This window comes from Poecilia mexicana, unplaced genomic scaffold, assembly GCF_051168715.1.
Source record: "Poecilia mexicana isolate PSO_F unplaced genomic scaffold, ASM5116871v1 scaffold_6, whole genome shotgun sequence".
Taxonomy (NCBI): Eukaryota; Metazoa; Chordata; class Actinopteri; order Cyprinodontiformes; family Poeciliidae; genus Poecilia; species Poecilia mexicana.
Genome location: NW_028263375.1, coordinates 2,785,804 through 2,812,622, shown reverse-complemented (window position 1 = coordinate 2,812,622; position 26,819 = coordinate 2,785,804). Strand labels below are relative to the sequence as shown.

General features: G+C 36.7%; 1 protein-coding gene across 2 annotated transcripts in view; it reads left to right on the top strand.

Annotated features, from left to right (window-relative positions):
• Positions 1-26,819, top strand: part of vps13b (vacuolar protein sorting 13 homolog B) — a 298,354-nt gene that overhangs the window by 27,299 nt on the left and 244,236 nt on the right. For both annotated transcript variants that reach the window (XM_015003945.2, XM_015003947.2), the window contains exons 8-16: positions 3,149-3,423; positions 6,030-6,125; positions 9,257-9,379; positions 9,774-9,911; positions 11,338-11,425; positions 13,093-13,278; positions 15,597-15,766; positions 16,982-17,176; positions 19,366-19,490. In XM_015003945.2, coding sequence (XP_014859431.2) covers positions 3,149-3,423; positions 6,030-6,125; positions 9,257-9,379; positions 9,774-9,911; positions 11,338-11,425; positions 13,093-13,278; positions 15,597-15,766; positions 16,982-17,176; positions 19,366-19,490 — 1,396 coding nt within the window. The remainder of the gene's footprint in view (positions 1-3,148; positions 3,424-6,029; positions 6,126-9,256; positions 9,380-9,773; positions 9,912-11,337; positions 11,426-13,092; positions 13,279-15,596; positions 15,767-16,981; positions 17,177-19,365; positions 19,491-26,819) is intronic.

The window sequence follows — 26,819 nt, the reverse complement described above, 5'->3', positions numbered from 1 at the left end:
AGTTGGCACAGCTTCCAGTAAAGTGTCCAATGCCAGATGTAAGAGTCGCGGTCATGCTATTGCTATGCAGAGCCTCTGAGAATGAATTAGTATCCCGTCACAAAATGAGAGAGGACCAGCCCTTGGAACCTGAGTACTCAAATACTTAATTATGTAGGAAATATATGACAGAGTGACAAGGCTGAAGAGGAGAGGAGGGTCTGCATTTCTGCATTTCTGCATTGCAGAAACCTTTTTCAAAGATCTAATAATATTTTCTATTCTTTTTTTGTTTGTTTTTAGGCTGCAGGAATCACAGCTTCACCTTCAGTAAAGTAACACAAAGACAATTAAAGCCCAGGCTTCACGGGGCCTGTTTACAATGAAAGGGAAAATGTTTTAAAGTAGGGTTAGAAAATAGTCACAGTTTGTAATATTACATTTTTAAAATGTATTTAATTTTAACCCATTCATAATCCAGGCTCAAGATGGATGAGCATGTTAAGTAAAGTTCTAAATTATCTTTAAGAAAACCATTCTCAACTAAGGCACTCAAATGTGTCTTTAAGCAGACACAAAGCCATTACAAGTTGTCACAATTCAAAATTTCAAATTAATACTAATGAAAATGATCTATCATTTTTGATACCCCAACAATATTCTTTGAGGGCACAATGTTCTTTCTAGTTAAAAGCAAAACATATAATTACAAAATGACAAAAAAATTCACCTCCTTAATTGAGGCAAAACCAGTAAGGATGGAATAATTTAGCCCTTCTTTGAAAGAAAACAATTAGAATAAATAGCACTTCCCTTTTTTAAAACAATAGACTAACATAAGTGTTAATATCCTTTATAGAAGTGTGCACATTTTGTTCCGTTGTGCAGTGATATTATTTAACTATAATTTTTTATCTTTCATTTGTCAAAGTGTGCTTCTTTTTAAACTATTATTACCAAATGGTTGGTGTTTTAAATGTTGTTTCATATAGAGATTATCTACCTGCATGTAGGTGATGAACAGAAACTGAAACCAAACATTCAGGTAACCACTATCCCATCTATAAATAATCTGAGACTTATAATTCTGTTTATTCACATTTCTACTTCTCATCATTTTAAGCATCTAAAATAATAAACAGATTTATTTCTTCAAACAAATAGTTTTCATTCAAAACTTTTATACCAACCTGTGACATCTTCATTTTAAATTGCAAATGAGAGAAATAAAGAAATAAATAAAACAGATGAATGTATGAACTGTACATTTTATGACATGGTGCCTGGATACATTTTCAAATTCTCATTTGTCCCAAAAACAACGGTCTAACCATTTGTTGGTACAAAATAATCAAAGAGAAATGGTTAGATTTCTCACATCACTCATGTTTTGCTTTGCTTTTTTGGCATACTATTTCAAAGTCTTCCTAATCGGGTCAAGTTGTTTAATGCTTTTGCTTCCACATGATTATCTTCACATTCAGACTTCGAGTGTGATGTGACATGAAAGAGCTCAACTAGTTAAACTGACACCGAGAGCTTTTTTGGGTAAAAGCAAAAGGAAAGGAAAACAAAACTATATGAGAGATGGAATCAGAGAGGGAAGTTGGGACTTAAAACCATAACATGGGATTTCCAACTGCCAATTCTCAAAGTGAAAGATTTAATTATAATGTGTCATATTTTCACTGCTGTTGCCTCTGGGATTCCTAAAGTATGACTTCACAGACAATAATGTTTCTGAAAAGGACATGAGGCAGTAAGGAATGGGATTACACATTCTTTACTATTGACATCAGTTTCCTCTATCCTGACATGTATGGAAACAGAAGTGATAGGACCAGGTCAAAGGTTATGATGTGTACCAGAGGAGTGTGAATGCATTTGGGTTCCTGATAACCATAGACATGCCAGATAACAGAATTAAATTCTTGTGTTAGGTTGTTCTCTCAGATTTTTAGTCATTGTTATTTTTAGTTGTGGAAAATATCTGAATTTGCAAAATTCAGTTTTTCCACCACATTGCAATTCCCTTTTGTTTTCCATCTAGCTTATTTTCAATCTTAACTTTGATATTTTGCAAATAATTTTTTTCCCCCGTCCATTTCATGGATGGAATAATAGATGTTTTTTTATGTTTCAAAGAGAATGTTTTGTGCTATTTAGCCACACCATTGCACAACTTAATATGACTGATGTGGTGAAGAAGCCTCTAAAGTCCTAAGTAGATTTTAGAGGCCTGGTTGGGTTTTTCTGGACATCATATTGTGAGAAATTTGCTGTAAAGTTTTTAGAGTTGCTATAAGTGCCACAAAATATGATGATACAAATATGTCTACATCTTCCCCCCTGATTAGCCAGTGCCTCCATCATCAACAGAAGAACCTCCTTGACCTCAGTTTTCACATTCTCAATGTTGATCTTTTTTAGCCTTCACCTTAAGCTCTGCTTAATCTTGCACTGTACAGCTGGCTTAGACAGTTACATAGTTTGTTGGCTGCTTATCAAATTTGTGAGCCAGCCCCTCCCTAGATGTATTTGTAGACACAGCCTGGGCTGTTGGTTCAGGACAGATAGCCTTGATCAGTGAGCCCAGTCAAGGGCTCTGTCAGGATGCTGGCTGACTCACTTTGCTCTCTGGCATCAAATGGAATGGACTTCCCCTGTCTGTCTGTGTAGAGTTCATGCTGCACTGCATTCCAGCAATACACAAAAACTGACACCTGCACAGGGGAGATGCAGTGGCATTGATCTATGTTTGCTTTGTGTTTTCATTTGACAGCTGTAACAACTTGCTTGCCTTAGGCCTCAAGACATGAACAAATTGACTGTTCTGCTAGGTGTTCAAAGAGACTGTCATTGTGAACCATTTTTTGTCTGAAAGAAGTATGTTCTGTAGTTTCAATCGATTTATACATAATATTGAAACGATGCTAAGACAGCATTTTGTAATTTGAGTGTTTTTTTTTTCCATAAGTCAACAATTTCTCCATGATACTTTGTGTTGAGGTTTATGGTTTTGCGCTAGAAGTCTAGACTGTAAATGTCTATGAAAAGTCTTGTCATGTCTCCTAATTGGCAATTCAAGAACGGCCATGATTGTCTGTTCCTAAAGAAATCATCTGCTTTTGTTTTTTATTTATTTATTTATTTTTAAATATCATTTCAGGTACCGATGTTGAAATGGAAAGTTTGGGATCCAGTCCGTATTCCAGCCAGAACCTCTACATAGAGGGTGGGAGTCCTGAAGATCCAGATCAGGGTTGGATGTCCTGGGCTTGGTCCTTCGTCCCAGCCATTGTAGGCACAGAGGAAGAAGGGGAGGGAGGCCTCTACATGCAGGGGGACACAGAAGGCATTTCCAACTACCCTCTGCAGCACACATTGAAGGACCCTATTGTCTCTATTGGCTTCTACTGCACTAAAGCTTCCATCACCTTTAAGGTAAAGCTGTTAAAAACACAACTTTAAAGGCTTCATGCTAAAACAATTCAAAAATAAAAAGGTGCTTTTTTGCTGAATCAGTTTCATACTCTTTTATGTTGTGTTCATGTAGGTGCCATTTTCTCACAAATTAATGAGCACATTAATTTTCTTTAGCTCCGACTTAAGGAACGCTGATCTTATTAGTTCCTGTGGACAGCATCAGGGCGGGTAGTTTGACCAATAGTTGCTGTCCCTTGTTACATTATTACTTAAAACGTTACAGAGGAAGAAAAATATTTAGAAAATGCTGCCAAAATTTTAACGTTTAACGTCTTTTCACTCGGAATAATTGGAATCCATCCCTGTTTCCTTTCAGAATTAGGCCGTATATATCAGATTACTAGTAGTCTGCGTTTTTCTTCTCTTATGTTGGTGCACGCACGTGCATGTGCACACATCTCGGACACACGCATTTGTGTGTGAAGGGAAAATGTTCATGCATTTGACAGTGTGTGTGATCAGCGGAAGGGAGCTAGTTCTCAGGCCACATAAACCTTGGTGTTTTTCTAATGTTTAAACTGTTCCTGTATTGTTTGAGTTCTTTTAATCAATTAATTGCCTCTCTTTTGGAATAATTGCAGGCAGCTGAAAGGAAGGGTTTTTTTACATTCTTGTTTCTTTCCTAGAAGGAAGTATTTAGGTTGAAGTAATTTTATGTCTTTGAACAGCCACAGGCTGAACTTGAGTTTGACGTGAATGTGAAATGAGAGATGTATTTTTAGATTACCAACACACTATTCCCAAAATCTCTTTGATTAGGGGAAAACGGCAGTGTAAGACTTTAACTTGTAAACACATTATTCATAGTTTAGCCCTGATCAGTTATTTCCTTTCTTTGATTAACACACCTGCTGAACCTTTGCTGGATGCCAGATTTAATATTGCTTTACCAAAAACAAAAAAGAAAAAAACAGAAAATACAACATTTTTTTTGTACATATTTTTCTGTATGATTGATATGTAAGCTACTTTCAAAACAGTCGGGACCCTGTGTGTTGATGCCAGAAGCCAGTATTTGGTAACATGGTGATCCTTTCTGCTATGAAGAGTCCTTAACTCTCTGTCTACCTCTATTTCTCTCTGTCGCTATCAAAAAATGGCAAGTGGTTGGACTCAATTAAAATGTTCAATTGAGGTAATTCCATTGTCTGTAATTAATTAATCACATTTTAATTGAAAACCTTATGTAGAAAAATAGCAACATTCTCGATTCAAAACCCTTTTTGTTACCAAATGGTTGAATTGAGCTTTTATATGTAGTAAAAAGCTGATGCTAACATTTATTGTGTTGATATTTTTAATGTGTTATGCTCTGCATAATTAATTAGTCGGCGTTAGCGTGTTAAAGAGGATTACCCTTAAATCAGAAATTCTCCACCACAGTAGTATGGATAATGACCTGTTCTTATTTAAACATTTGTTGTGCCTTCATCATCACCTTTAACGATTTAGTGGGCTAATACTTCTACTAAGACAAAGAGCTTCCCCAGGTATTCTTCATTGTTGGTTTTCACAATATTATAACTGAAGTTACCACACACCCAGTACTAATACTGAACTGTTATTCTGTAAATATTGTCAAATCTAATTTGTTTCTGTTGTTTAATACATATTTGTTTTTTATTTTCTGATCATATTTGACATAAACTACTAAACTATGTAGCACACACTTTGCACTTGTGTTGCTAGAATGAACAGTGTCTTAATGATATTATAATTTTTTTTTTTTTTTTTTACTATTTTTTGGGATGTACTGGTTGGTGGAAGAGTGTTTCTGCACGTGATTAAACTATCCGAACCTAAAGGGGAAAAGAGATCCAGGGTGGGAGTCTGCTCAGTAAGAATAATAAGCCACAGCTGCTTTTGCTCTGCACCTGCTTCCTGTGTTAAAGTTGAATGGGTTTAATTCTGCTCTACACCCAGCTTATTAACCAACATCAGGAGCATGCTGTACTGTCCTTCTGCCAGATCATTTTAGCCAGGTGTTTTTCTGTCTTGGCTTCCATATCCTCAACCAAAAATGATTGAAATACATTTTCTCTTGTTCTAGTGATTTGTTCCAGAATTTAATGAGCAACACTTTTTTTTTCCTTAAAAATGTCAATATTATAAGTGGTAATTTAATAGATGATGGTGATGATCTGGTTTTTCATTTTACCCCTAAAATCAAATCTAAACTAAAATGTGTTACTTTCAATTCTGTTTGTCAGGTTGTTGCTTATTTGTAATACTCATTATATTCAAAGGAAAAAAGTTTTTACTAATTTTTACTCGGAAAAATATTTTTACTTTTCAAATCCAGCAGTTTAAAAAACCTTAGCTTTTGCTGCACTTATATTTTCATTTATTGATCATTTCTCCAGTGAGGTTTTCTGTCTAGTACATTTTAATGGTTCTTTTTTCCTTCCCTTCATCTCAAATGACTTAGACAAAGGGTTTCACCAGGTATTCTTCGTTGTTGTTTTCCACTATAACTGAAGTTGCCACTCACCCAGAAGGACACAACGTACTTATGCTGTTGTTTATTAATAAAACGTTAACAATATTATTTTTCTCTTTATCAGCTGACAGACACACAGTCAGAGAGCAGCTACTACAGTCCTCAGAAAGTCAAGTCCAGAGAGGTTCTGTGTATGGAGCAAGAGGGAATCACTATTGAGGTACGAGTGTCAACCTTTCTGGTTTGCTAACAAGTTGAACTTTCTCTTGGATCTTTGTTTGTTTGAGCATTGGAGCTAAATCTGCATTTCCTGTAATAAAACAATGGCCAACAGATGGTACCTATCATTCCTGCCTGTAGCCATTTAGATTATGCAACTCCCAACTCTGAGTGTTTTTAAAATAACTGACCGTACTTATTAGATTTATAAAGTCACATATTTCCATTTACATAGTTACTTTTATTTGTTTTTGGTGTATATTTTTGTAGTATTTAAATTAGTTATCATTTCATGTGTTTTTTTTTGTATGTTACTAATGTTTATATTTATATTTGCTAATATTTAACTCTTTGGATGGGAGTAGCTTGTCAACTAATAATCAATTTTCCCTTGAGGATCAAAGTATATTCTGATCTGATTTTTCATGCCCTTGACTAAGCAATAAAAAACTGTTTTCCTTTTACTATTAGTTATAGAAAACAAGTACAGTTAGATACAAGTTGTGCTAATATTGATATTTGACATTAATGTTCACAGATATTGTATATATTATATACATTCCCTACACTTTTAACACTGGAAAAAAAACAGTCAAACTGCTGACATTTCTTCTCTGCTTCAGTTAAAGGTTGGCTCTTACCAGCAACCCGGTTTAACTTACTGGACTGATATGATTTAAATACAGAAACTGTGTCTTTGCACCATCCAGAACTGATTCAGTATTTTAGATGTGGCACAACAATGGTATTAAATCTGCTAATGATGTACACAGATGGCATATTCTCCTCATTTAAACAGCTCCCAACAGCATCCCAAATCAGCAGCTTTTTAATTTTTTTCAGGCCTGGACTAAGTCAGAAAATTGTTTCCTTATTTTCCTTATTATCCACTGTAAACACGTTACTCTCTACGGATTCTGTCATTAAAGGATCCATCTCAGTTGGATTATATGGATTATATGACTACATAGGATTATATGGCTGCTCTCCTCATCCTCACTGTGTGCAGTTAGGAAAGTTTAGGAGGAAAGCTGCTGGCAGTGGGATGCTGCTGTGTCTCTGCTTCATGCATCTTCCATTTGTGCCTGCCACAAGCTGATTGAATGCAAGGTTATGTTAGGGATACTCTTTTCTAATGCCAGGCTGGCAACAATCTTTTGTTCTGATAGTGATGTATGTGGCAGATGTAACACATTTCTGGTGAATCATTTACACATGTTTTGACTTTGGGAGACTGAGGGTTTCACATAAAGGTGATGTGTGAAGTTGTGTTTGTGCTGCTCTGCTGTTTACATTTTGAGTTATTGTGTAAAAGAAAAATTGTTGTATAAATAAAGTTGGGGGGGAAAATGACATCAGTTGATAACGATGTTAATGCCAATACATTGTGCATCCATAATTGTAATGATTATTTTTTAATGTTGGTAATAATCTGTTAATCTTTTTTTGATAACTCCAAACCCTTAGTTTTAAATGTTTAACTGTTTTCCATCTCACTTATCTGCAGCCTGCAGTGTACTAATTAATGTCTGACTAGTACCCAAGTCTGATCATTTCCGCCTTCCCCACCAAGACCTGTTTTTTAAGTCTCGTTATCTGGACAGATTTGAGAAAAGTTTTAGCTTTACGGTTTCTTCCAGATATGAAAATTCAGAGATTTTCAATTTCTGTCATTTATTGTTCTGTTGAATGAAGGGGTGAGTATTCTTGGACAGAATATGAAAGTGTTGAAAGGTAACTGGGTATCTGAAGTGAAACCTGTTATATGTGATGGTGAGAGCAATAAGCTAAGACATTATTATATATTAGATGTTTGCCAGGTGGATGAAAATGACATTCACCAAAGGAATACAGAATTTGACTCTTGCGCTACCTAACATTGCAAAATCAAATGTTTCCACAAAAAAAAAACATCTAGTCATTTAGCTGGACTCAGCAGTTCAAAGGCAAAATTCCAGATTTCACACATTTTATATTTAATGTCTTAAAAAACCAAAATGTTTCTGTGCAACTAAACATTAAATGTTTTTGCAAAGTTAAGTGCTTAAGTAATTTAAAAAATGTTTCCTAAAATTATACTGCTTGCATCTGTAATGAAAATACAAAATCTAAACAGTCTCTTCTGGTTCAGACTATTCTATTATTTACCACTGTGGACAAAATCTTGGGTGGTGAGATAACTGTAAGAATTGGTTGTGAGGTTAAGTTGATGGTCTGTGGTTTTTGTTATAGGCAAGTCGATTTGCCACCCTAGATATCAAAAAATGATTAAACAAATATCAAATGTTGTCTTAGGATAACATCTTGAAGATTATTGCCCATTTTCATTCCATCCCGTCTTTAATGTTCTACTCTAATAATAAGGCCATTAACGCCTCCAGCTGGCTTCTCACTAATTGCTGAGCTCATATCACTGTCTGATCTGACTGAGGCAGTTTTGCCATTTTAAGAAATCAGTCTTGCATCTCCCATCACACCGTGTGACTCAGGTTACTACCAAGATTTTTAGAATATCGATCTTGTACACTGTGACCAGTGAAATTTTTTAACTGCACAGTGTGTAGTGTTAAGGTCATAGCTGACTTGTTTTACACAAAGTTAGTTTGATGCTAAACCTGGTATGTCTTATAACGAGTCATTTACCAGTCATGTTGGCTTTCCCTCTGAGTGGGAGTGGAGTGTAGTACTGAAAAGCCTTTGTCAGAGCACATTTTGAATGAGGTTTTAGAAAGCTCCTATAATGTTTTGTCAAAATTTCACCTAAAGCACATATAAGTTTACCATTTTTATCTAAAAGAGTAAATAATTGGCACTTAAAACTACTAAGTCTTTAAATATTTAATAAATATACATATTGCTTCTTCTGTGAATCTTTGCATATAGAGAAACTTGCTCAAGTGCTAGCTGGCCAGGCTAATGAAAGCGTACTACCTCTCTGTTATAATACTACTCATTTATAATGTGGTTGGTCATATGTTTTCTTTTAGTTCCAGATAACTGTGTGGACAGAGAACGGTGTTTAGCTAAACTCTTCAACTCATTCTATCAATGTTCCTTTATTACTATTAATGTTTAAACAGAGACGATTTCAGAAAACTCTGGAACCCTTTTCTTTTCTGGTTATATTTTCAGGTACTCATGATGGGGGAACCCTTCTTCAACTGTCAGATTGGCTTTGTCGGCTGTCGGGCACTGTGCCTGAAAGGCATCATGGGAGTTCGAGACTTTGAAGAAAATTTGAACAGGCGTGAAGAGGTAAAAAGGGCCTAACATATCTTTTTATGAAGAAACCTTTAAGAACAATTGAAGCCAAAAATATAATCAAATTATTCTCTCTATTTTCAAAGGAGATTGACGCATGCTTGACATCATTTAGTAGTTTTATTATTAGAACAAAATGTGCCATTTCTTATTCGTTATGGTGGTATTGTCATGTCATGTATATCTGTATCGACTTACAGATAAATAATTGTTTATCTGTAAGTCTTGCTGTATTATTTGTTGTATACATTCAAACACTTCATTTAGGTATAAACATATGTTCAGTTTTATTGTGTTGTAAATTTGCTTCATTTTACAATAAATAAAAATGATTTTAAATGGATTTTTTCACAAAAGCTTGTTTGATGTTTTCTTCTTCTCTGTAAAGGATGCAGTGTTCTTCAGCTGTGGGGACAACCTAAAAAGCAAAGGGATGACTTACCTTACCAACTCTCTGTTTGACTACCGCAGTCCAGAGAATAATGGAGTAAAAGCTGAGTTCATCTTAGACTCTGCTAATCATAAGGTAAGTAGAACATGCCTCTGGTAAATAGAATGACAAAATGCAGAATTAGATGATATCATCCAGATAACTCTGCATTTTGTTGATATTTGATTTTGACAGTGATATAGATATTTGAAATTTTAACATGATGCTATGTTAAGCTTTATAATTGGTTATGTCCTATTTAAGCATAGTTCTAGTTTAATTTATTCATTGTTTTTACTACAAATCTTATAATAAACTTCGATTTATTATTTTACCACTCTCACCCAGCTGGCTGTAATGCTCCAGCTACTCAAGTATTAGTGTTAACGCCATTGTTCCTGATAATCCACTGCTCCCTTGATCACCCCTGCCAGCATAAGTGTTGACTCTTCTTTGAAATGTTCATGACCCTCAATAAAGCTGGTGTTTGGATGTCTGTCCATCCTCCCATCCATCCCCTCTCTGTTTATAAATGGATGTTTAAGACTAACTCAAAGGTTCTGGTGTTAAATCATCATCAGAGATTTTGAAACCAGGCTGACTTTGATCCAAAAGCATGCCACATCCATTAGAAATCCCCTAATAAATATTAATCATTAACCTGTCTCTCTGATAAGGTTCTCCTGAAAAAAGCTGCTTAAAGAAATTTTGGGTAAACGTTAGGTGGGTTGTTGAAGGGAAGGACTGAGTGTTAGTTTAATCCTTTCAGTGATTCATGTGGAAGGAAAACTTACCTCCTGACCTTCCAACTAATGAGTTATAACAGTAGGCTTTTAGACAAACAAACTTTCAAACAGGAGTTTAAAAATCTAGAAATGTTAAGAAACAGCTTTTTCTTATTAATTTTTTTATTTATTGTAAACTATTTAAATAAATACATTTAAAAAAGGCTGTTACCCAGTGCTGCCAACCTTTTCTAAACAAATTCAAACTGGAATTACCTGTTGAGCTTTACTTTATCATTCATTTTTAATGTTTCACGGCATTTTGTGTTTCAGTGATTTTTTTTTTCCCGCCACTCTTCTTTATGTCTGTTAAACTGTAGACTGACACTTGCCTAAGAAAAACAAAAATACTGTTTTTTTTAAATTGATCAATTTCTTGTTTGCTGTAAGTTATAAATATTTTAGAGATTTTTCTATTTACACTAAATTGACCTCTTAGTGGTCAATCGAAATTTGCAGTTTTTCAGTTGTGAAACATTTACATTTGCTCTTATAGTGTTTTTTCTTTTAAATCTTAACTGTAAGGTTCTGTGTTTTTATTGGGCTATTAAAAAACCCCAACAACAAACAAAAAGCAATTGTCCAACTAAGTAGTTCTGCCACTCAATAGCTTTTTATCTGTGATATGACCCTCACTACCATATCTCCCTTGACCCCAGTCATTGCCACTCTTAAAGGCTATCAGTGCGTTTGCTGCCTTGTTGCCATGTTTACCGAACTCTGCTTTTGTCTGATAGGAGAGCTACACAGAGATAGCAGGCATGCAGCGCTTTGGGGCTTTCTATATGGATTATCTCTACACAATGGAGAACAGCAGCTCCAAAGGTATTGTTTCATTTCTTCTTCCTCACATAGTTTGTTTGGTTACCTTGTCACCTCCTCTTTCTTTCTCTCTCGCTCTTCCCTCCTTCCCCCTTTCTTTCTCTCTCACTCCTTTTCTCTTTTCTTCTCCCTGTCAACTTGGCCCACTCAAGACTTGAAGAAAGAGCTCTCCTTGTTTCATTCACAGCCACCTGGTCCTTGACCCTCCCTGTCCTCACTCTCACCCCAAACTTACCTGCGGGGCAACTGTCAGAAGTGTTTAGTCTACGCTGACACATATTTGAGTTTCTCTCTCCTTATTGCTTGTTGAAACAATGTTTCCCCCTCTTTCGCTTTACCTGTAAGCTGTTGAGAAAGTGAATTGGCCCCACTTGCCTAATTAGGTGTCACTCTTCCTGGCAGAAGTCTTAAGATGGGCAAGGTTCCTCATTCCATAGCAGCAGCAGCACTTGAGATTGTTTATCCAAATCCAAGATATCTGAAGATCCCATTAAGAGATAAACTGTTCTTAAATTGGAAATGTTATTCTTGGACCTCTTTGCTCAATTGCCTTTTTTCAGTTCTGGTGGGAAAGATTCATTTTGCGCTCTTCTGCTAAAGAAATTAATTCTACACTCCCTTGTTGTCATTTATCTTATTTAGTGGCAGTAGTCCAGAACAATATCCTTACCTTTGCTTTAAGGTGATAATGAATGAGTAGAGGAATAGCTCTTGCCTTCTTGAACATGCCTCTGATCCTATATTAACCCCCAAAATGACTCGACTCTGCATTCCCACTGGAGTGCAGAGTGACAAACAAAATACTTAGGTCAGTTAAATACACCTTAGAATAATTACTGCAGATTAAATTTATTTTTAATCTTGAGGAACGAGGACGCTTTCAGATGTCTAAATCGGTGCTAATTTTGGCCTCTTCATCATTACATTGACCATTCTAACTATGGCCATCTGGTTAATATTAGGCGTAATCCACTGCAGCCCTATCTTACTGGGGGGGGCGAGGAAAAGTGGCAATGCCTGTCGCCTTTTATAAGTTTCAAAAAAATCTATGAGTTACAACCCTCCCTCTCAAGCCGATTCCACTCACACACACACACACACACACACACACACACACACACACACACACACACACACACACACACACACACACACACACACACACACACACGCACACACACACACACACACAAAAACTTAAAGGTCGCAGTGTTTAACTCTGAGCTCAGCGTATTGCTGGAATGTAATGGGAATAAAGCAAGTTTTGACCCTTTGTCCTCCTCCTCCAGCTCTGCCATTCTTCCACCCCCGTCTTTTATTTTTAATTTCTCTGTGATTTTTTTTTTTTTTTTTATTGCCGGGGAGCTTAGTCTTTTAAGTGGACTTCTGGTACATGGGCCTGAGATGAATGAAGGGACAGCTGTGTGAGAGAACAGGACATTTGGAATATTCATCACTTTGGTTGTTCATGGCTATGTGTTTTGCTCCCTGCTGCTGAGTTACACCACAGCTATCTTTGTGGTGTTATTCCAGGGAATAGAGGAGAATGTAATACTGCAAATATTAATATGAAAAACACATATTTTATTCTATCCACAAAAAAAGTTCACATTTGGGGCTGAAAGAAGATACCATCAGTATTTTAAGCCATCCTATTATGTTTTTTGTAGGTTCGCAGGACTTTTCTGGACTACATCCAGATGAGTTGGCACCTGCAGTTCAAGAGACCTCCATGAAGAGGCTGGTGGTCGGACCTCTTGACATCCGGCTGCACAGTAGTGCAGCACACCGCATCCTCAAGATGATCACCTGTGCCATGGATCACGAATATGAGCCTTATTGCAAACCACAGGAAGGTCAGAGTTCACTCTTGAACATATGACCAAGCCTCACACACTCCTGTTTCACTCTCCAGATCCTGTATTTTACCCTCACCATAAGGTGTAGCAGTTATACTTTCTAATGTCTTCATCACATTGCTATCTACTTACACAATCTGTTCCTCAGCACACAGCTGTGCATAAAAGTAGCAACTTTTAAAGCCTTTTGAGGAAGTCTGAAGCCAAACACATTCTCTTAGTGATCATTCCTAGATACTTGTAGAGGTATGAGCATTCCCTGGGTGGTTGTGAAAGAGAGAGGAGTGCGCTTCTGTGTTTAATAGTTGAAGCACTAACGTTGTGAAAGACTTGGAAATAAGTTTTACCCTGGTTTAAACGACTTCACCTTTGGAAACAAAATATGACAGATAATGATTCAATCAGAAGTGTTGTCCTTTGGTCAGTATTGATGCTTTTCATGCATATTCTCTTGTTTCTACTTCAGGGGCAGGGATGAAAAGATTCCTAGGTGGAGTTATAGAATTAATTTATACAGCTGGCTATTAAAGGCAGTTCCAAAACATATCACACAACATGTGTATTGTCTTACAGTCTCATTTATACTATTTTGTGGAGATGTACTCATGCTAATTTTGTAGCTAATTTCAGATTTGTGGTCTTTGCAAATCTTTAACCTGTTATTAATTTGATCAGGCTGCAGTTTTGCTCTATAAATTATAAGAAGAAATAACAGCAATGAAAATATTATTTCTAGCCTTTTTGCTGTGAGCAGTCATTAATTACTTATAGCACAAGGCAACGTCATGCAGTTGTGTGAAAGAGAAGTCGCTGTATAACAAAGGCAAAGTAGTTACAAAGTTTAACATTTTAAATTGGCTTTTGCCATGTTTAATCTGGCTAGCATTCCAAATAATATCCTGTTCAATCTCTGAAAATTTCAAAAACCTGCAAGCATTTCTAAATCCAGTATGTTGTGTGACAAAGAGTTTAGAAACTTAAAAAGTTAAACCATAGTTGAACCTTTAGTTCAACTATGTCAGTTTTCTTTGAAATCGCTTCTTTACCTCTCTGTGCTTTGCTTTAAAAACATTGCAGATACTGAAAATGGCTCCTATTGAGTCTTCTTCACTTATCCAGCATGACCTGGTCAGAGCTTTTTGTGGCTCATTCTCTGATCAGAAAAATATGTTAAGTTTCTGACCTGTTGCTCAGCTGGCAAACTGAACTTTGGCTGACTCCAATAAGTTTACAATATTATGCACAAAAGAAAAAGAATACTTATTTACAGAGTGCTTTACCTCCTGTTTTTAGATTTACAACTTTCAAACTAGGAATAAAAAAACAAAACAAAACAAAAAAAAACCAGCCCATTTTCAGTTCCTCACTTTTAAATCTTCCATGTTTTGCAAGTAGAATAATCTCTGAGAAAAGAACAAATGCTGCTTGGTTGTCTTTTCCATATAATTTGGGTGTTATGTAGTCCCAGAATTGAAGTCCAGATTTCAAATGAGTCAGGGATTTTTTAAAACTATGCGCAGTTGTGTGTATCTTTACATGCACAGTTACTCTTTTTCAAGTGTATTACAGTGAGTTCAGTTCTGAATGGTTAAAGACTATTTGTCTTCATTACCACTTTGTTGTGTCCAAGCTCAATTAATTATCTAATTGTGCATTGAGGATATCTAGTTGAACCCTGCCACTCGATTCTTTTTAGACAGAGCAGTGCTAGTCTAATCTAAATCATACTCCAGGTTGGCCAGAGACCAACAACTATTAGATTAGGTTCTGGGACCACCATGGAGGTGGGAGCCAAGCCCATCAGAACCCTAACAGAACTAAAAGAAGCCAGTGTCCCGGAACAAGAGCCAACACCGCAACAGAAGGCTACCTCAGGCATAAGACATGGTATTCCTCATTAAAGGTGGGCAGGTTTGACTTTACTGCTGCCTTTTCTGGGGGGTTATAATTATTGATTTTGTAAAGCTGTTCATGAACATAGCTACTGAAAAGCACACCAAAGCTAGTGCCAAAAGGCTTCAAGTAAATCAGTTGTGATTTATTTGATGGTTACTTTTTTTCTGGAAACCTGATTATGTAGTTCATGTAGCAGGCATAGTGGGATGACGCAGAATTACTGAAATTGATTTACTTGCCAAACCGTTTATATGAAATCCTAATGAACTCCTTACGGGATTCCTTACTTTATTAAACCACTGATTACTCATTCTAAAATTATACTCTGACACTTGCAATTTAACATCAGTATCTCTTCAATATCTAAAAGTAAATAATCTAAGGTAAACGTGTGTATTTGTGTCTGAATACCTCTGCAGAAGCTATTGAGGCGTGCCATGGTCTTGCTACTCCAGAGGAGATCTCCCGTCTAGAGGAATTCATCCCGACCAGACTCACTTCTGTCACTCTGCTCCAAGTCTCTGTTACCGTCTCCATGGCAGAGTTCAACCTTCTTCACACACTAATTCCTGTCATCTTGGGATATAAGGTAGCTCCTCAACATCTTGTTTTGCTCCACTCAGCAGCCGTCTGTCTTCATTCTTGCTGCACATTTCTTTAACATGTTTAAAAGCGTCTTTAAGTGCCATGAAGGATTGCATGGTGAAAATCTCTAACAGATGCCAAGTGAGACTTTTGGCTTCATCCAACAGAGTCTGACACTCCTTTTGATCCAAATGTGGTTAATAAATGTTAGATTATGTGTATTTTAAACTCCTTATACAGAAATCAATTGGCAAATGTTTACATTTTGACAACTTGCATTATATTTTGCGATATATTTTGAATTAGAAACAAATTAAAGATTGATTACAAAGCATGGCAAATATTTGAAAACTATGAAAAGCAGTCATATTTTATAAACCATCATTGTAATGTTATAATTGTCAATAACGTGAGCTGTGTAGTTTGGAATGGAAGTCATGTTTTCTTTCTAAACTTTAATAAGATTCAAATTACAATTTTCTTACCTGGATTTAATCGACTAGTCGCAAGCTTCTGACCTGCCAAGTTAATCAAAACTTTGCTTTTATTTCTGTGACGGTGATGACATCACAACAACAGGGTTTTTTTTTTTTTAGGTTTGCTGTTTTAAAAAAAAGTAATACAAAATAAACCATGTGTAAAGTGAAGGTGTTTTTGATTAGTTTTAGTTGAGCAAAACTTTATTCTTATAATTGCTGACCACTGGTGATGAACTCCAAGTCTTGCCATCACTCTGATCTTTAGCTGTCTTCAAAGTTCCCAGTCTTGACTTTGACTGCCTTAGACTTAAATTTCAACACCCCTCCCAGTTAGAAATATGTTAATAAAATGAAAATATTAGTGCAAGTCAAAAGTTTCCAGGGATGTGAATCATTTTGGGCTTAACTGGTGATAAATTGTCATATCCTGAGGAAAGATGGCTCAAAAATGTTAAGCATCACCAAAGTCTACAGCATCTTTCATGCTTGTATTGGATTTATAGACTACACTTTATTTACATTTAATTCCATGTTTATCTTCCCTTTTTTGTCAAACCACTGATTAGAAATCAGATTGAAGTAGTTAAACTGTCACTGCTTTATCAGACTGAATCTAAAGTAGAAACATTTTAGTATTATTGTCAACTCTGAAGCATATTAATGTGAGAATGGGCTAGAATAGAAATGCAAGGATTATGTAATCTTTGTTTTAATCCTTTTTTCTTTTTTCCCCTCTTCAGGCTGCACCAAGACCAGTCTCTGTGCCAGTGTTTCAGCCATTGCACCCGCTACCGTCCGTGCGGTTTCAGGTTGAAAGGGTGAATTTTGACCACTCTGTTCCAATGTATGGTCCAGAGCTGGTCAGTACTGTCAGTAGCCTTAGCCAGCCCCCAGACAACCTGCTCCACCACTGCTACTCACATCTCTACCTCAAGGTGAGCAGGAGAATACTGGCTATGAATTTTTCTCACAGAACTTCAACTAAAAGATTATAGGGAGTTCTTTTGCTTTAAAATATAATTTACATTAAATGCACAGGATAAAGCATATTTTATAAAAATAAATATTTTATCCCCTGATGATTTTGTAAATGTTGTTCCTTTATTGTGGGGAGAGACAATATCAACCAAAAATCCAGAAAATGCAGTACATGATTTGTATGTGATGAACTGAAATATTATATTTTGGAAAAACATGGCTTAGAAATTGCTGCAGAAGCTTTTATCGTTAAGCAGAGCACTAGGATATTTCTGTAGTTTGTCAACAGGTCTGCCAAACTCTGAGGAGGGATTTTTATCCAGTCCTGCACTTTGTTGAAATTATGTGCTCAATATGTGATCAATTATGTGCTCATGTTACACTCATCGTTCAGTCTATTAACTGCAGAAGTTCCTGTTCTTACCTCACCAGTCGGATCAAGTGCACCCCGTTAACATGATCTAACCAGTCTCCACTGCTCAGTCTTCCGAAAAATATGTGGAGGAAGCTAAAGTTGTTGGTTGCTAACAAACTAGAAGGATTTCAGTGGTTTAGTGCAGTAGTATGTGCAAACCAGCTGAAAAACTACAGAAAATGTCTTGGGGCTGCGGTTTCAAATAAAGGATTTTCCACCATGTTCTGCTAAAGGATCAAATAGTTATTTTACTCAGCGATGTGCAAATCAGATTTTAATCTATGATGTAATTCTCTCTTCTGTATTTTTGTTTGATATTCTAACTATTGTAAATTTATTTTTGTTTTAACAGAACAATCTCACTGTAGTGAGATTGTTCTGTTAAAACAAACAAACAAAACAGCAGCATGTATGCTGCTGTTTTGTTTTTGTCAAGACAAACAAAACCTTTAGAAAATGACTTCTTAGGCCTTTATGTGCAGCATTGCAGTACTGTGATGCCTTCTTTCATATCTGCTGTACTGTATTGTTGAAGTTTTCATGCAAATAAAGCATAACAGTAGATATAAACTTTTTATGTTAAGTTAATATAAAATTCCCACAGAACAAAGTAATACACATAGACTAGCCAGTGTAATGGCCACTTCATCTTTTTATAAAACTAACCAGACCTGAACTAATTTGTGTTGGACCAGTCTTCCAGGGTTCTGTCTAGGGGTGTTAATAAAAGCAGGATGTTTACTAGATGTCTTTCTGGTCGTTCTTATCAAAGGGTCACTGAAGGGTTAACAGTCAACTGGTCAGTGGCTAAGGATTTTTGTGACCAATCAGCATCTATATCTGTCAGCGTTCTAACTGCCTCTGGATTTTGGCAGTGGGATCATGACAGGGTGGAGGTCACTCTGGCCGCAATTCACCTTAATCTATGTTTTATTGATGCTTTTTGTCAGTGCCATGGTGTCTGTTTTCAGGGTAGCGTTTAGCTCTTCTCATGTTTCCAAGATTATTGGCAAGAGCTCAACAATGCGTAATAACTTAACAAGGCTATAAAAGAAAACTGTCAGTATTTCTATTTTCTAATAAACTGTAAAATTGCATAGTGATCTTGTGACAAAAAACCTTAAATTCAGTGTCTTTCATGCAGTTTATGTGGCTGATGCCACCACTGTAGCAAATACATGACTGTATGTTCTGCTCCAAGAGTGGTCTGCTGTTTCGGATCAAGAAGATAAGATAGATGTACATAACTTGCTTAATAGTGCTGTGATGTATTTCCATCCCATCATTATAAATCCAAACAACTAAATGGGATATAAAAAAGAGAACTAAAACAAATATTGTAAAACTGCACTTTTTTTTTTTTTTTTTTTTTTGGAAGGTGTTGTTACTCTGGGATTTATTTTTTTGTGGGAGTTTTCTCTAAATGTGCATGTTTAATGTATGGGCGTATTGTAGTTGAAGTGCCCAGAAGGAGGCCATGATGTCTAGGCTAAGCCTGAAATTGACATTTTTAAATCACGGTATGTTAATAACAGGATAACTATTCTTAGGGACCTTTTCTGAATTTGTAAATTAAGCATGAGTCAGTATGAGATAGAAAACCATACAAATATTATGAACATATCTTCTGTTATGGATGACCTTCTGGATACAGTAATTAGGTTGAGCTGTTCAGCAGCATGTTTTCCCCCTCAGTCCATCTCCTCTTTAACCTCCTCTGACTCATTGCAGGTTTTTGGGTTCCAGGCAGGCTTAACATGCCAGGACCGCATGGGAAGCTTCCTGCCTCTCATCTCCATCATCCCTTCTTTCAGCACAGCAATCTATGGAAAGCTCATACAGTTGCCTGCTTGTTGGTGAGTGTGTGAACTTTTGTTTGGTAGAAATTTCTGTGAAAGCACAGTAGATGAGCCACACTTTTAACGTTACTTTGAATTCACAAAAAAACAGTAACAGCCTCGGCAACAGGTAATTTTGAGTGCGGCAAAAGTCAATTTAAAAAGAGGAAAGATGCATCATTTCATTTTGTATATGTGAATAAAGGAGACGATACAAAGATGAGAATAAAATTAATCTTGACTCTTAAAATTGATTAAACCAGTTTTTAACTTGTACTTCCTTGCACCATTACCTTCTTTTATGATGAGCTCAATTTAATGGGCTTGAGTTGGTATTGCTTAAGAGAGACTCTTTAGGTTGTTTGTTTTACATTACAGCTTTGTAATGTAAAAAAAAAACTTACAAAGCTGCAAGTTAAGCAGCTTTGTAATGTTTTTTTTTAATCTATATGGAGCAAAAAAAAAAAAAATAACACTTGCCATTATTCACTCTGCCACCAATCTCAGTAACCTACTGTACTTGGGGAAAATCCCACACAAGTTCACCCTGTGCCCTCTCTCTCACACCTTGCAGTCAGAGTGCCTGCTAAGGCAGGAAGCTTGTGCCAGAGCACCACCTTGGGAATCTATTTCCCCCATTAGTTCAAATTTAAACACATGAAGACCTGCAGATGGCTTTGACTTTCTTGACTTCTTCTCCAGACAAATAATGTATCTGCTGCAGAATGGTTGCTTTATTGGGAAGGTAACCAGTTTGAGCTGGTGCTTTGACAGAACCTGAATGTCTGTTCTCTCTGCTACTGTGAAAATCTATTTGAAGTCTGTCTGCTCTTTGCTCAGAACTCCAATCTCTTCCCCAGATTCACAGCCTCCCTTAAGTAGTTGATTCAGAAGCTTTATGCAACAATTACCTGTTAACTTTTATTTTATTTATTTATTTTTTAAATAACAATAGGAAGATTAGTTTTGATGAAATAAGATTATTTTACAAATATACTTTCAGTGGGTCAGATGCTAAAGCTCACACAGTGTGGTGGTGAACTATATGAAGTGTAGTGTTTACTTATCCAAATCATTGTTTGTGAGTTTGACATTTTTTCTCAACTTTTTGCCAGTTAACTTGACCTTGATGTTTAATATTTTGGAGAAATATTGAAATATGGTTGCTATCGACAATTTGTTCAATTTTTTTTCTTTTTCAGTATTTTCCCTTCAGGCAATAATAGGGGCAGTTTGCTGTGTTACGTTAAATAGTCTTGACTCAGAAACTTGGCCTCTGTCATTTCAGTCAATGTGACTCGTATTTGACCCCCACCTGTCTTAAAAAGGAAGCAGCTTGCCAGACATCCTACCTCTTGTATTATCTGTCACTAAAGTCAAAATCTCATAAACACAGCTTCCCAGTTTGCTGCTGGAAGAAAGGTGATAGGCAGGTTTTAAAGAGTTCATGGATATACTAGATGACAGCAACATGCCTCATAGACTTTGGTCCATGCTGACATGATTTTGTCAGCTCTACATCCATGATGCAAATCTACCCGTCTGCTTGCATGATTGTGAATCTGTATGTTGTTTGTTATACAGACAGTAATGGTTTACAGATAAATTGTCTAACTATTATACTGTGCCAGTTTCTACAAATTCACAGTGCCGATTGTATGGACACCTGACCTTGTGGATAACTCTGTTAAACCTTTTAGTCTACATAAATTCCACACCTACTTCTTCACTCCTGTTCCCCTCATGAGAAAATATGGAATGAGGGGAGGCAGTGTACGTTAGAAGTGCCACCTGCATTGATTTCCCTAAAACTTAGCCTCACTCTCACTCAAACACATGAGTGCATACGCATGCACACTTGCGCTCACACCATATAATATTCCTTATTCAGGGCCACCTGACGGCAACAACATATGGAGGCTGGCTGTGGCCCACCAACCAACCAACTAACCAGCAGCAGCTTGGTGTGGTTCGTCGCGTTGCAGGCCATAATTCAAGCCTCCGCCAGCTTTTATGTGGCATTTTTAGCAGCCCCTATTAGTTGCACAGCTATTTCTGAGGAGATCATTTTTTTAAAGCATGAAAGCATGTGGTATTACAGGTGCATGTTATACAGCATCTGAAAGAGGACTTAGCTTTAGACTGGTAGCATAGAAAAGAATGTTGGTTTTCCCTTGATATCTCATTATTGGTCGTAGTCTATTACCCTGTCCCAGTTAAATTCCATTTTTAGCACTAGCTGTAAGATTTCTTCACTTTTTTATTTGAAGTTTAGAAGTGCCTTACTACGTCTGGCCTAGTGGTCTAGACTCTAGATTAGCTTGTGTTGTGATTTATGAAGTCTGCTTGAGGTATCTGAGGCATGAGGCTTCTGGTGTGATTGTAATGCCTCATTACTCCTGTTCATAGTTACTCATAGCAAGCTGCTCCTGGTCTATGTCTCCAACTACAGCCAAAAGCTGGATGACAAATGTTTTTTGTGTACTTGAAAATAGAGCCAAGTTAAATTTAGAAAAAAGTACATGAGCAGGATGCAGTCATGAGAACATTGATTGTGGCTTTGACATTTGTGAACTAGCCAAATTTGCAGGCAATATCATTAAATAACAGAATTTGGATAAGAAAAACTGTGCAGTAGATGGTGCATTGTAAAAAAAATATATGTCTATTTTTTTTCTGGTGCATGTTATTCTGAGCACATTATGGAATATTAACAAGGATTTTTACTTTCTACTCAATTGTTGGATCAGCACATAGGCTACTTCGAAGCAACATTTGCCAGTATGATATGAAATGTTTTAGTAAAGGTAGTTATAACAGTGTTTGTGTATAAACAGGTGTGTACTTAACAGTTGGAATATGGCATATGATGTAATTATGTTCCACGTTTTACTCAAAGCCATTTCATGTAAAGAATTGTGAGCTGCAAAGTATTTTTTTTTGTTCCACAGTCTATAAAATATTTTGGCCTACTCTGCAGAAAGGAGTTTTTTTCTCTTTTGCGTCTGGTGTTGGACAGTTTTATGTGATTTTATGGCTGGAGGAAATCAATGGATGTATTGAGCCATGTTATTTTAAGTAAATGGCTTGAGAAAAAGCAAATCTTATGTCCTCAGTGATTGACATTCCTGCTATAATAAGCCATATATGCCTTTCTTAGAACATTTAATCACATCAAGAGTTGAAAAGTAACGTTAGCAGTGCAGCAGAAGTGCTATTCCTTCACTTTTTTCTGTGATATATTTTAGCCTGTCAGCTTGGGTTTTAATTTATCCCAGAGATGTACATTTTATGTTGTAATGCCAGGAGGCAGCGTTAATCCAATCCAAGAACATCTCCTAAATTTTTAACTTGACCATTACATAGATTTTCTCATGTACATTAAGAGCACCATGGCACATGTAAAAGCAGCTGGAGAAGTTTTCAGTTTACCAAAAGACTCCCATTAATTCCTGAATTAGTCATCTGAGGACCTGACACTGGACGGAAGGATAACAGTGGGAAGTAGGGAAGGATGGATGGATTATCAGCTCTCTATGGATTATTATCTCCTATGGTGTGCATTCCACTTTCCTTTCCTCTCCACCTGCCTTCAGTAATATTCCCATTTCTTCCAAAAAGGAAGATAATGAAAATTAAATCTGAGCTGCAAAAATCATTCATATCTTTAAATCTGAACTTTATACACAAACTGGGGGAAAGCTTGTTCTGTTAACTTTAATTTCTTCTATCCTAGTTTTCCTCCACAGCTGGACTTGTTGAACAGAGGCAGAAAGCTGAATGTCCAGTAATCCGCTGGCCTTCTTTAACGCCTGATGAACTGCATCATTGTCATTTTCTCGCCTTGTGGCCTGCAGCTGTCTGAGGCACTTGATTAAAACATTTCTTTTAGTAATCCCTATGTAATAAAGCTGTCTCTAGAGAGAGAGAGAGAGAGAGCAAGAAAGGGTGAGAGAGCGAGTGTAGACTTGTGTGCATGTGTGTACATTTTGGGTCAGGGTGCTCCAGATGTCTAGATAAGGGGGGGTGTGAGTGTGTGAGAGTAAAAGACGGCAAGTTTTTCTTGCGAAGAGTTTTTGCTCATGTATGATTGGGAAAGTCAAATATTGAGGATCATTGACTTTGAGGAGTTCCAAAGCCCTACGCTGTGGTTGCAAATGCAATCTTGGACCCTTAACTTGTTTCCAGATTGAACCCAGATAGTTTTGTCATGCTGGATATTAGTGGAGATTCCAGTTAAGATACAGTAACGTCATAATTGCTTAATTGTCCCAGTAGAGTAAGCATAAGAAATGAGCTAAAGTGAAGTACCTAGATAAAAAATGTCCAACAGTGAGGGTTTGTTGTGTTTTTAGCTTGTCAGTTAGCAAATCATTTTAATGTATACTTGCATACACTAAAATGTATGTAAGTATATTCCATATACTCCTATATTCCATTTTTGACTATATAGCAGACACAATTAAAAATGTTTCACAAAATAAATCATATTTAGTGCTAAGTCAGAAGCTGAGTAAAGTATTTCTTACATTGTGCAAGTAAAATGCTCAATATCAAATAAAATGCTTAATATTTGCCCTCTGCTTTTTACATCATATGCTTTCATTAGTTAAGTGAACAAGTTGTCCTGTGGCTAAAAGGCATGCCTCAACCTTTGTGGTCTAGTAAATAGCTAAAAATGTTGGTGCAGGTAACAATAAATACACAGAAGTTTAATTACAGTAGTAAAATCTTTACGCTTAAAAATTAGAAATAATCCACCATTTACTTTGCTTACCATTTATCCCATGGGTGTAAAAAAAAAAAAAAATCTATTTGCTTTTTATGTGTCTAATTTAATGAAGATAAGATTACTGAAGAAAACATTTCAAGGTGGACTGTAGAAATTAAATAAATGAGGTATCACTAAAGAGCAATAAACTTGTGCTTTAGTTTTTAATTTAGTCTTGTTTTTAGATACTTAATATACTGTAAAGTGTTTACTTGTTCAATAAATCTTATTTTGAAGCATTTGCAACACATACTAAGTCAAGTTTGTTGTAGGATAAAATTGGGCACGTCACAGCAATAAGTCACTGGTTATTACCAGGAGCAGTCAGTTCTTGTCTAGAATGCAGAAGGCTCCTGAAAGTCCTTTTCTCCCTCCATTTTGGCACTGATTCCCCCAAATAAGCTCTAAAAATTTAGAAACCATTATTGTTAGTGGATTTGTGAACCTAGTTTTGGAATTGTGTCATTAGGAGTGGGTAATTAAAGTAGGTTGTGACAGTGAGTGATTTGAAATGATTTCAGATAAGGGATTGCTGGTCTTATGACAGTTGCTATCTATGGTATTTATCAGACAAATATGTCAGCCCTTAATTGATTGCACTGGCTCTTCTGTGGACTTTGCAAATAGACACAGATAAGGTAAAGTAAAGAGAAAGTTTCACATGTTCTAGAGCCATGAGATGTCCTTAGGAATGTTAAATCCTTGGGACAACTCATTGGTGCCTTTGCTACATTCTGTGGTCTGACTCCCTGTTTAATGAGTTAGTGTTCCCTAGTAATTATATTACCATTACAGTTTTCTTTTTTTGGCAAACTTATTTGATATAGGCATCCCTATTAACTGCATTTTGTAATGCGTGAGACGACAATTTGTTGGTACACAACATTATACAGGTAATTACATAAATGTATATTTTGGAAACTTTAAAAACTTTCTAGGGTTTTATTCTGTAACATAATGTTAACCAACAGGAATCACCCATTGGTGGGTGCACAGGATTCATTCTGATCAGAAGCCTTAACTACCCAGCTTACTTCTTTCAACATTGTGGAGCAGCAGCTACGTATATTCTCAGCTCTGGCCTATGACAAAGGAAACTCAGAGCAGCTCCTTTAATCCAGGATTCTGTTCTTTTAGTCAAGATTTCTATTTCCATCTAGCCATCCATGAGAACTGGAATGTACATAGAATGCTATATTATTAGCTTTGCTTCTTTGGTTCAGCTGGTTTTCACCATTGCAGACTTGAGTACTGTCTGGATTGCTGCAAACAATGCCCCATCAGTTTCCCACTCTATCGTACCATCACTCATGAGCAAAACAAACAGATAATCAAACCCTTCTGCTTGAAGGAACAGTCCACTTTTTTCTATTCAAGAACTTTGGCGTTGCACTAAAAGAACCTGACTCTTATCCCAGCCGCCACACACATGGCTGTAAATTGCTTTAATGCATGCTAAAGGTCATAGCTTGAAATACCAACAGAACCACATAGTCTGTAAAATGCAAAAATGACAGTGAGACTCCTAAAGCTCTTGCTGCTATACAATGGCTGGATTGCTCTTAAGGCTCCCACATACTCAGACATTCTCTGTGTATTCTGCAAACTCCACACGCACTGTCCATAGACTGCTGAGATGTCATAGTAGAGCATACCTATTACCTACATTCCTTGTGACAAATTCCTTAATTTCCCACAATCTGAATGGATACTAGCAAGTTTGATAAGCTAGCTGAGTGCCTAGCTGTATTTCTTCTCCACTAGGGGAGCCACAGCCATCTGTCAGTGCGGCACAGATGATGGCAGTTACGCTTTGTGTCCTTGCAACTGGTTACACCGACTCTCAACTTTGTCAGCGTGATGTTACATACAAAACAGTTTGATGTGACACATTCCCAGTTTACTGTGTGACACCAAGTACATGTACATGGTAGTAAATATTGACTTTTGTGCGGATGTGACTGGCAGACGTCTGCTTTGAGTCTGCTTTGAGGACGTGTCTACCTCTACAGATGCATTTGGTGCAGCAAGTACCACCAAATGCTTTGAAGGACTTCCATCACCTCCTTACTAAATCTTTACCCTTACAAATATCAAAGCTGTCCACCAGTCTGCTATTTTCACAAACTACATGTAGGCTGTGTTTTGTCTGATCTTATTGTGGACAAACGGAGAAACCTCTCTAGGAGCTGTGAGACAAATTTCAGTAATAGAGTCCAAAGCAGATGATCAGCTGATGGTTCTGCTCCTCTCTCCATCCAAGTGTCCAAGATATAAGCCACTGATCTGCTGTCATTAGAAAAACGACATTCCATTTTTGGCTTAAAGTGACCTGGTACCAAATACACTTTAGGTGCAGATTAGGAAGGCTATTCCTCCAGATCACATCCTTCCAGGTGTCTCAGTTATTACCCAGATGGGAGTTGACATTGCCAAGAAGAACAACAGAATGTTCAGTTTGCCTCTTTATTCAGTGAACCATACTCATCTGGTTTAGATAATCTGAACGACTGTTTGGAGCATAAGTATAAACAATCAAAAACTTCTCTTTTACAACTCAATGAGACAACCCTATC